Source organism: Nicotiana tomentosiformis, chromosome 6, assembly GCF_000390325.3.
Source record: "Nicotiana tomentosiformis chromosome 6, ASM39032v3, whole genome shotgun sequence".
NCBI lineage: Eukaryota > Viridiplantae > Streptophyta > Magnoliopsida > Solanales > Solanaceae > Nicotiana > Nicotiana tomentosiformis.
The window spans coordinates 149266262-149278184 of NC_090817.1; the positions used below are offsets into that span (position 1 = coordinate 149266262).

Sequence of the window (11923 nt, forward strand, 5' to 3'; positions counted from 1 at the left end):
ATAATTTCAATTTATACTAAATGTACTGCCTTAGAAAGGAAGCTCCTGTGGGACAGTGTTGAAGACATTTCCAATCTAGTCAATGGTCCATGGTGCATTGGAGGTGACTTTAATATTATAATGGACCCTGAGAAAAAGTTGGGAGGTAGGCCTCACAGAGCTAGTAGAAGCCTTGACTTTATTAGCACCATAGAAGCTTGTGGTTTAACAAATATTGGTTATATTGGACCAAGATTCACTTGGAGTAACAATAGAAGTCCTAGCAAGAGAATATGGAAGAGGCTTGATAGGATTCTTGTAAATGATCAATGGTCCCAGAATCTCCAATATAATATTGTTAAGCATTTGGTCAAGACTGGTTCTGACCACAGACCTTTGTTGATGAAGAGCCACAATGATCAACACTCTAGCATCAAGTATTTCAGATTTTTAAACTTCTGGACAAATCAAGAGGGTTTCCTTGAGATAGTTCAAGAAACATGGAATATGCAGGTTGAAGGTAATGCTATGTGGAAATTACAGTGTAAGTTGAAGGCCCTGAGCAAGAAACTTAGCAACTGGTCCAGAAATATTATTGGTGATGTGAACGAAAAAGTTAACAGCTGGGAAGCCAAGGTCCATATACTCGAAGAGTTAGACATCATAAACAACAATGAACAAGGGATGGAAGAACTTAATAAAGGCCATGCCGAATATATTAGGTGGTTGAGTATGCAAGAATCCCTTCTTAGGCAGAAAGCCCAAATCAAATGGTTTCAAGAAGGTGATTATAATAGTAAGTACTTCCATAGTGTTCTCAGGGACAGAAGAAAGAAGTTACAACTATATAGAATCAAGAACCACAGAGGAAGATGGATCCAGGGAGAAGACAAAATAGCTAGAGCTGCCATTAGGCACTTTGAGAAATTGTTTAATTTGAAACAACCTACCTGTAATAGTAGACTATTGGACTGCATTCCATCGATCGTGAAATATGAGGATAATGTGGCTCTTACTAGATTGCCCGATGAAAAAGAAATCAAAGATATTATTTTTAGTATGAGTTCAGATAGCTCTGCTGGCCCTGATGGCTATAATGAGAAGTTCTTCCAATGTTGCTGGGAGATTATTGAGCAGGACATAATAGAGTTTATTTTTGAATTCTTTAGGGGAAATAGGCTCACTAAGTTCTACACTCATATTTGCCTCGCCTTGATCCTTAAAGTAGAATCACCCTCTACATTCTCTGACCTGAGGCCTATTAGCTTTAGCAATTTTACCAACAAGATTATATCTAAGATTATTTCTAGAAGGCTTAACCCTCTTCTTTCTAATCTCTTTTCCTTTAATCAAAGTGGTTTTGTTACAGGAAGGCTAATTACTGAGAATGTCATGATGGCTCAGGCAATTATACATGTTATATCCAAACCTAACACTAGAGGGAACATAGTAATGAAGTTAGATATGGCCAAGGCATATGATAGAATGTCTTGGTCATTTATAACTTTCGTACTTAATAGGTTTGGTTTCGCTCAGAGCTGGATTGAAATCATAGAGAGACTGATCTCTGAAGTGTGGTATTCCATCATTATAAATGGCTCAAGAAAGGGATTCCTCACTTCCTCCCAAGGGCTTAAACAGGGAGATCCTCTTTCCCCTTCTCTGTTTATTTAGCAGCTGAAGTGTTATCCAGATCTTTGAATAAATTACACACTAATAAGAACTTTATTCCTTTTTCTATGAGTTGCAGGGGACCTCAGGTTAATCATCTGGCATATGCAGATGACATAGTCATTTTTAGCAGTGGTAATACTAAGTCAGTAAATCTCATCATGAAGCAGATCAAGAATTATGAAAAAGCCTCGGGTCAAAAGGTCAATGATAATAAGAGCTTCTTCTTAACCAGTCCAAAGACCAGCGCTTTCAGAATCAATAGGCTGAGATGTTGTACTGGATTTATGGAGAAGAGCTTTCCATTTACATATCTGGGTTGCCCTTTATATATATGGAGGAAGAGAATCAGTTATTTTGATGGTATGATCGCTAAGGTTGTCAAAAAACTTAATGGCCGGCAGGGTAAAATGTTGTCTCATGGGGGGAGAATGGTTCTAATTAAGAGTGTTCTGCAGTCTCTTCCTGTTTATAGCCTTTCTGCAGTTTGCCCTCCAAAGAGCACTCTGAATCTTCTCGAGAAGTACTTTGCCAGATACTTTTGGGGTTCTTCCCGAGACAAGAACAAATACCATTGGAGCTCATGAAAAAATTTATGTTTCCCAAAGAATGAAGGTGGAATTGGCATAAGAAGCATGGAGGATATCTCTAACACCTTAGCAATAAAAAGATGGTGGAGGTTCAGAACCCAACTATCTCTCCTGGCAGAATTCCTCAACGCTAAGTATTGTTCTAGGAGTCATCCCGTATCTAGAGCCGTTAATAGTAAAGATTCCCAGATTTGGAAGAATATGCTTCAAGCGAGAGACAAAGCTGAGTGTAGAATTCTATGGAAGATCAATGCTGGAGATATTAACTTTTGGTGGGATAGCTGGACAGATAATGGAGCATTAGCGAAGCTGGTACCTCAAGCTCCTGGGAATTCCAAAAGTACTGTCAGTGATTTTCTTATTGATGGAAGATGGAACATGGACAAGATTAGAGAAGCAATCCCAGAACACCTGGCTCAACAGATCATGCATATTGAAATTGGAGAACCTGATCAACAAGACTATGCAATATGGAAAGACACTGAAGATGGGAAATACTCAACCAAGTCGGCATGGTCGACAGTTAGACATAGCAAGCAAAAGAATCTGGAGTTGAATAAAGTGTGGCACAAATCCATTCTATTTAAAATCTCATTCCTGGTATGGAGACTTTACTTGAGAAAGTTACCATTCGATGAAGTTATTGCAAATTTTGGGAATCACATGGTATCCAGATGCTTTTGCTGTCAAAGAACACAATGTGATTCCATCCAACATACCTTTATAGAGGGCGAGGCTGCCTGTCATGTATGGAAATATTTTGGAGGGCCTTTTGGTACCACCCATCATAATAATTGGGATATTAGAAGAGTGCTCAAACAGTGGTGGGATATAAAGCCTAAGAATGAAGTACACAGGCTAGTTCTTCAAGCTATGCCAGTGATTATTAGTTAGAAAATATGGAGGAACTGGACTTCTTGCAAATTTGGTGATAAAAAAAGATTTGTTAGAGTTAAAATGGAACAACAGATCGTTTGGATTATTAAAGCTACTCTACAAACTACCTTTCCAAAAATTGAACTTCCTGGAACTTGGATCCCTATCTGTGACATGGTGGAGAGGTTGAAGCCAGTAGTGATTTGGAGGCAAGTAAATTGGATTAAACCTTTACCAGATATGGTAAAGGTCAATACTGATGGAAGTTATGTTATGGAAACTGGCAGAGCTGGTATAGGAGGTGTGGTCAGAAATGATAATGGAGAACTAATCATGGCCTTCTCAGTCCCTGTTCAATCCAAAAGCAACAATCTAGCAGAGGTTGTTGCAGCTAAACATGGAGGAGAATGGTGCATACAGAATGGGTTCAATAGATTCAACCTGAAGATGGACTCTTTGATCATCACTAATATGCTCCTTAATATGGATACTAGTAACCTTAAGCTCAGGAAACTTATCAGAGACACTTATAAGATCATTCAAGAAGCAGAGTTGATAATTTCACATTGTTACAGAAAAGCAAATCAAGTGGCAGACTTTCTTGCTAAGATGGCTTCCTCAAGTGGAAGTAGTACCTTCTATCACTCTTTTCAACAACTTCCGAAAGAGGTGAAAGGAATTTTTCAACTTGACAAATGGCAGTTACCTAACATAAGAAGAAGATATGACAAAGCCAATTTTTTTGTTAGTTGAATTATACTTGGGAGATATGGAAGTGTTCTTGTATAGAGAAGTCTCTTCCATATTATCTTTTGAAAACTTAAAAAAAAAGGTCATGAAGGTTACAAGAAAAAAAAAAAAACTGGTATTTATCAATGGTATGTATCTCCACTGATGTGGAAACAGCTTGCCGGATAAGATCTGCCTAAGAGTTGTAAGGTGTAAAAAAAAAAAAAAAAAAAAAAAAAAAAACAGCACCACTCCAAATGATATGCAGAAGAATCGTTTCCCCTCTTTTTATCCCCAGCTCTAGATAGCTCCCATCCCTTTTATTCGCCTAAGACGAAAGGATTTTAACTAGAAAGCGGCCATGAAGGCGACAGTCAGTAATCAACTAGGCCAGCATGTCATATTTTGCTTATTTGCACTTCTTCCATTTCAATAAAAGGGCAGAAGTTCTAGAGTTCATCTATATCCAAGACAAAAAGTTCGCTCACGCAACTAAAACAACAATATACGTCTCAATCCCAAGCAAGTTGGGGTTATGAATCCTCACTGGCATGTTTCTCCATTTAAAGTCATCTCAGGCCAACATCATACAAATAAAAATTACCAAAAGTTCTCCATATTTTCTGTAGGCATAAAAATCTCAGACGGTTAAAACTCCTAAAAAGCATAGGACTAAACTAAATAAACTTACATGACTAAAACATATGCCCAACTAATTGGTATCGCGTAGGTAGATCTTTTTGCTCCATCATACCCTATCTTTCGCTTGGTCTGCATGGATTCGATTGTACGTGGGCAACTAAACGTTAATATTCTTTAAGACATGCACCTCGTTACAAAAACCAATATGACCGCTACTGCTGATGTATTGCATACACACTTCCATTCTGCTGCCTCTTAACATAAGCTTCTAACTTTCCTGTTGCTGCCAAGACCAGACCTGTCGCACAAAGACAAATATGACAGATGGATCTTAGGTAGAGGGATCATCACATCATGTCGAATTAACAAGTTGCAAACTCTGTTAGAATCCTATTTTGGTAATGGCGTAATGCATAGGAATACAGTATCATCGCAAAATTAATATATGTATAACATTTGTCTGCTCAGCTTATCAGGTCCTCTCTTCTACCACCAATCTCGAAAAAAGATCCACTTATACCAATATATTGGCAGGGTCAAATAAATTTGCAAATTGCGACTAAAGGAAGCGATGGACGAATACAAAACATGCTTGGAGAGAGAAATGCAGAAACAAAACGGCTCGAGGAAAAGAATGTTTAAACTAGTTATCCCCTATAACCCTCCCAACTAATTGTTCCCCATATCCTTCGCCACTGCTACCCTAGTCTAAAGAAACGTATACATATATCTTCATATATGTATATATATCAAGACACATAAGAACAGCCATAGATTTCTTAAGCAATATAAACAACTTTGTTAAACTGATAAATCTTCCTTGTGAAGAAATAAAGGACATCATCCGATGTCACTGCCTAGAGCAACACAATAAAACAATAAGCACAGAAACTGTATGGAACTATGAAACTGCCTCTTAGATAAAGGACAATACACATTTACATCAATGTCAATAATAGGGAAATAATAAGCACCAAAAATGCCATTTTCTTTTATATAGCATGAAGTCCATAGTTATTATACTCAGGACAGACACATTCATCCAACTAATCCCTACCTAGAAAAGGAGCAGACGGCCTCCCAGGCCTTGACTTAAATTCAGGATGAAATTGCACCCCAATGTAAAATGGATGATCTGGAAGTTCCAAAATCTGCATAAAAAGCGTTTTTTTTTTTTTGGGTTGGGGAGGAAGAACAAGTCAACAATAGCAATAACAGAAAGAAGAAAGTAATCAGGAAATCACAACAATGTGACCAAACGATGCACCCAAGGGTGAGGCCTAGTGGTCAATGAAGTAGGAGGAGAACCATGAGGTCTTGGGTTCAAATCCCAATGGAGGCAAAAAACACTAGGTGATTTCTCCCAATCTGCTCAAGCTTTGGTTTGCAGAGTTACCTGGTACCTGTGTGGGTGTGAGGTAGCAGGTATCGGGTGGAATAGTTGAGGTGTGCTCAAGCTAGCCCCAACACCACCGAGATTTTTGAAAAAAAAAAAAAAGAAGACAATGTGACCAAATGATCACTGACATAGAGCAAGAACAATGTCACAAAGAACTAGTTTTTCGTTTCTTCAGGAAGTCAATAGTGACTTATAACCTATACTGCAAAAACAAACCTCCATCCGTTTCCCACTTTCATCCCTTCCTACAAATTTCAAGCCGGCTTCTTCCAAAGAGCCAACAATCTCAGGATTGACCTGCAACATACACACAACACTAAAAGATTATGCTGCAGGGATGACAACATACATGAAACGACCATTTCAATGCAACAAAGTTTACTCTTATGGTTTAACCTCATATCTATGGCGATGTCGTTCGTCCACATATTCTGAATTGTTATACCTGCCAACAGAAAGAATGTTAGGTACTCTTACAAACATGCAATGCAAATATCAAAGAAATCCTGCACAGGTGCAAAAACTCAGGTCTCAATGAAAAAAAGATGTCCAAACGAATCATAGTCCCCATCACAAATCAGGCTTGACAACTTCAAGATCAAGTGTTATGCTCCTGTCAGAGGTACACAGCATACAAATTACATTCTAAGCCTAGTTCAAAGCCTAGGAAGCCCTGAAAGATGCCAAATGACCCAATCATCTGATGGAGGCACTCTAATGATGATAGATGAAAGCTTTCTAGTCTAATTCTTATGATTTAACTGTGAAATGATGACATATAGAATCTGTACAGCTTTGCAGTGATACAATCAGGAGTCTGGAACAACGTTCTTCGAGAACCAAGCCTCATTGTACTTCCCATATGTGTTTTTGATCCCTGCATTACCAAGAAGATGTAGTAGAGAATCTTACTAATCCATACTTTAAAAAGAATGTAGCAGCGAAATGGGAAAAAAGGTAGAGGAGTTCATTATAAAAAGGCAATACAGCATCCATCTATTTATGCTTTATAGTGAGCAAGCTACCTCTGGCATGAAAATTACAACACGCTCAGGTGTCTGGGGATCAAACTCTTCACTGTTGGCCTTCTCCAAATGTAAAACCTTCAACGGTTAAACCATATAGTGCCAACTATTAGAGAGTTTATCAAACACAATGAATCTTCTGATTTGATGTTCAAGAAAATGAACTCACAGATCTAGCAAACTCAATAACAGAGATCTGCATCCCTAAACAGATCCCCAGATATGGTACGCTGTTCTCCCTGGCATACCTTGCAGCCAACATCATTCCCTTGACACCCCGATCACCAAATCCACCAGGAACCAAGACGCATGCTACACCCTGCACAGGAGGATTTGATTAAATAGCCTCTAAAATGAACAAGATTTTTGCACAACCTTGCTAGTGAAATTGTCAGAGAAAATAGTTCATAACAGCACAAGACTACACACTCAGCTTAAAATTCTTGGTAATATTAGATGACAAAAACACTATTCATGGATACACTGCATGCTATTGTAATAGAAGCTTAGAATTTGACTGGAGTGACGTATTCACACACATCTCACATTAGCACTCAGCAGTAACAAGGCATCTTAAGGTAGACCCTAGAAAACCACAACCACCATGAGCTAGAATCGGGTAGTGGGTACCCACAATAAAAGTACAAATGGAAGTAAGATGATGAAAGTTGGCAGGTGGACTAAAGGCCAACCTTGAGTAAGTAGCAGTGCAATAAAAAAATTGAATTGTCAAATTCACCCAAAATAAACCTCGAATTGTCAACACGCCAAGGAGACAACATGACGTGTTAAAGAGATGATCAGCTAAGAAGTTGGTCACCCTTGCTCTATGACTAATATTGCTATAAAAAACTACTGTTTTTTTCTTCTCACTAGAAAAAGCAGGTGGAGTAATTCATGTCTAAATAAAGTGAAAATATTGAGCAAACAATGAGCAATAACTGGAGCAAGAATGACGGATGACATAACTATTACTACTAGACAAGGATCAAAATTTACCCTTAGAGTCTTCCATGCAGCTGCATGAGCTTCTGGATTCTATGGAAAAAGGTAGTTACAATCAGCAGTCCGAGGCAGCACTTAACGGGAAAAAGAGGGAAAGCTAGGTACCAATTTAGCACTATCATCTTCAAGATCTGATGCTGCAATCCAGGCGATTGACGGCTTCAATGAACATGCAATACAGGCATGCATAAGAGCCTGGAAATATGAAAAGAAACATAGAAAGACAGAGTAGTCAATACCAAGTAACAGTTTTAAGCTGCAAAAGTCTTATCTTTCTATTCCAGCACCAGGAAGTAGAATATTAGCAATGTCCAATAGGAAAATGCTACTTTGAAAATAAAATCGGAAGCAACACATGCAGGCCGGTTCCTGAAACTTCAGTTTGGTTTATTACGCTTGAAAAGAAATGTGGAGATGTTCTTTGCAGTATCATTAATGGTACCTTCACTACAGACAAATATGAATCTGTTAGCCCAACGTACTTCCCAACCATCGCAATGCTCACCTGAAAAAAGAATAAGTTTTGCTCAGAGCATGTACTTGTTAGAAAGTATACCTATATTTCCTGATCCTACTAACAGATTTGGTAATGTTATCAGATGTCTCAGCTCTTCTGGTCCACTCCTGTAAATCAACATGTCTTGCCACACTGAGACATAGATAAATATTGTCAGCAAACATATTAAGCTCTTACAAAATATCAAAATCGATTAGGCTCGTTTAGGTCCATATCAGATAGCAGCTACTTACAATTAAAAAAAATACCAGGTTAAACTAATAAATGAGAAAAAAACTGCATATGTAGCTATTAAATAATTTTGCGATTTCAGTAGAACAGTAGGGGAATAATGAGAGTAGAGAATTACTCCCTCTTTTCCAGAAAGAATGACATTATCATCAGTATTTGCGGATCCAAACAGTTTTCTCTTTGTCTACGATCTTTTCAAAGACTTTTAACTAAAAAAAATATTAAGTGTGATGCATAATAGTACTACGTACTGTATTTGCTAAATATTAAAATTTTAGCTAAGAAAATTCAAGAAAGTTGATATCTGAATTCACACCGTAAATTTGATGCATTGACTCTCATTTTCGAATCCCAACATTCTTTCTGGGATGCAGGGAATAATTTTAAAATTCCAAATTCTAGCTTAAAGAAAACATAAAAGAAGAACGAAGAAGCTTAGTACCTTAGTAAATCCAGTTGCTTTAGAATAGCATCATGAGCACTTTGGTTCTGTTTTAAAAATGGTAATCATGAGCAATATTTACATTACAATATGACAAATGACTAATGGCAGCAAGGCCCACCTGAAGCAAGAGAGGAATGTGCCAAATGTTTGGAACATCATGGATATTTAGGATATTAGCAACCTACGGGAAAAGCAATAAAATGGAAAAGTTAGAAGTGACTTTCAAACCCAAGCCGCACAGTAAGAAAAAGCCTCACAAATGAAACTTACTGGAACATGACAAAATTGCGAAAGCTTCTGTTTGGCATTCTCAAGCAATGGCTGTAACATAATCAAAATAAACATATTTCCATTGTGTCAGCGGAATGGAGATGTGTCAAAGAAAAACAAACTCCTACAAATTGAGGTGAAACTGACATTTGAATTGCCTTGCTCTGACTCACATTGAGGAGCTTTTACTTAGAGAAACCAAACCTATTAAGATGATAGGTCCTAATGCTTCTAAGAAAACTAGCGAGGACGTTCACTGCTAATCCATCTTACAAACTTGGAAGACAGAACAAATGAAAGGGAAAGGGGATCACAGAGATCCTTGCATCTTCTAAGCACAGTCTAGCTCATCTTAAAACTGTTATGAAATATTAACTAAACTAATCCTGTAGGTATCATATAGAATACTAAATGCAGATTATTGCGAAGGATCGCAAAATACCTGAGCAGAACGGCATGCTAAAAAATGGGGAATCAAACCTAATGCTCTCAGTTCCCGCACACTATGTTGGGTAGGCTTAGTTTTCTGCAGAGGCAAGGGAGACTACAGAGAGCAGTATAGGGAAAATAAAAAGAACAAGAACAAAACAGTCACATGCTTTAATCATATACGTGGCATAAGATATTACTTGCTCACCCACGACCCCCAATACAGGTATAAGACTGACGTGAATGAGGCAAAAGTTATCTTGCCCTGATAGATAAAAATAGAATAGTTACACCAGGAAATTGCAATAAAGAAAAGTTAAACTAATGAATACATTAATACAAATCATAAGAGGGCATTCAGCTAGAGACTAGAAATCAATGGCATAAATGATCACCCCCTCCAATTTAAGCAAATTCCCACTTACCGACTGAAAAATATAACTGTCGTAAAGCCTCAATGAAGGGCATTGATTCAATATCGCCTAAAAATGATCAAGTAAGATGTTATTTGAGAAGAAACGACATGCTCATGGATAAGGAGTAAGAGAAAGGAGCAGCTCTGAGTACATAAGATACCACTGCCTCTAGAAGAACTTACCTACAGTCCCACCCAATTCAATGACACAAACATCTGCAGGTCCCTCCTCCCCATCCACAGGAACAAGAGATACTGACTCAATCCAATCCTTGATAGCATCAGTGATGTGTGGAACCACCTGAAAGAGGGGGAGAGAGAGAGAGAGAAACAACCCCACAGTTCTTAGTAACAGATTTCTTTTACACTGATTTTCTCATACACCATATCACGGCAAGAAAGTATAATCACCTGAACAGTTTTTCCGAGGTAATCACCTTTCCTTTCCTTCTCTAGTACAGACTGGTGCATAAACAAACTTATTTAGTGTTGAAGGGAAGCACATCCAGACACAGACACACAAACGTGTATTCGTGTATATGTATAAGCACCTGATATATCTTTCCAGTTGTGATATTGTTATCTTTGGTCAATGTCACATCGAGAAATCGTTCATAATTTCCTAAATCTAGATCAACCTGTTGAAGCACAGTAATATTGCAAAGAATGAGCAAACATCTTTGAAAATATTATATTGGTTAGAACACGATATTCTCTCTGATAATTTTCATGGAAGACAGTATTGATGACAAGAGTTGAACAAAGGGAAAGAATTTAGGTAACAATAAATATCCATTATAAGAAGTGTTTGAAGTCAAAAGTTGTAATTATTGAAGTGAAGTAGGGCAATACGGCAATAGAGAAAAACAAAGAGATGGAAGGAACCTCTCCACCATCATCGAGCACAAAAACCTCCCCATGCTCAAAAGGAGACATGGTACCAGCATCGGTGTTCAAATAAGGATCTGCAAAACGCATTAATATCTCCCAATGATGTGGAAACAAAAGAGAGTAGCAGTAGTGAAGTAAGCACAATTAAAAAGAAGCACAAACCAATTTTGATGGAGGTAACCCGAAGGCCGCAGGCTTTAAGAACAACACCGATGCTACTTGCTGTGACGCCCTTCCCCAAACCACTCACCACCCCTCCTGTTACCACAACGTACTTCATTTTTTCCACCTTCTCCTTTTGCCAGCTACTCACTGTACTACTCACTACACGCCTCGCCGCCGGAATCTGTTGGGTAGCTGCCCGTTTGAATGTACGAGACGGAACCCAAAAGGCGTATCTTGTCAACATCCACATTTTATTTTATAGAGAGACGCAACATTGGGAGCTCACGCCTTACTCGTCCAACCCACCAGTTCACTGCACTATAACTTATTTTTTCCTTTATTATTTTCCTTTCTCCCCCCTTCAAGTGTGTACAGACTTGATTCTACATTAACCTAAACTGTTTCACATGGAACTTCCAAAAAAAGGCAAAAAGGATAGGCTTGCCTATGTATTATACGTCTCGCATTTGATTTAGAACACAAGTTACTTAACAAGGTAAGTACTTGTATAATAAGTATACCGTCAAATTATTTATCGGATAGAATCGAAATGAAAGTTGTTAGAATGGGCTTGACTGGTAAAGACAACTTTTTTGAGCTTGTTTAGAATTGAGGCTTAAATCAAACACCTTTTTAGAGGTTTT

The 11923-nt window shown here is 38.1% G+C and overlaps 1 protein-coding gene across 4 annotated transcripts; it reads right to left on the reverse strand.

The window, feature by feature from the left end:
* Positions 1-4351: 4351 nt before the first annotated feature.
* Positions 4352-11712, reverse strand: LOC104089520 (uncharacterized). Of its 4 annotated transcripts, none has more exons than XM_033654382.2 (22): positions 11277-11705; positions 11076-11188; positions 10775-10861; positions 10635-10685; positions 10407-10524; positions 10234-10290; positions 10009-10073; positions 9822-9923; positions 9380-9430; positions 9228-9290; positions 9107-9153; positions 8496-8565; positions 8359-8421; positions 8022-8111; positions 7911-7949; positions 7081-7230; positions 6912-6989; positions 6678-6763; positions 6283-6331; positions 6103-6183; positions 5545-5638; positions 4352-4785 (listed from the first exon to the last, which is right to left on the reverse strand). In XM_033654382.2, exons 1-22 carry the CDS (start codon positions 11527-11529, stop codon positions 4700-4702), a joined length of 1893 nt encoding a protein of 630 aa, XP_033510273.1. In that variant the 5' UTR covers positions 11530-11705; the 3' UTR covers positions 4352-4699. The 4 variants fall into 4 exon arrangements, with proteins under 4 accessions (XP_033510273.1, XP_033510272.1, XP_009592741.1 ...); XM_033654381.2 differs by having other exon boundaries at positions 9822-9905; positions 9979-10073; XM_009594446.4 differs by having other exon boundaries at positions 9822-9905; positions 11109-11188; positions 11277-11701.
* Between the last annotated feature and the right edge of the window lie 211 nt (positions 11713-11923).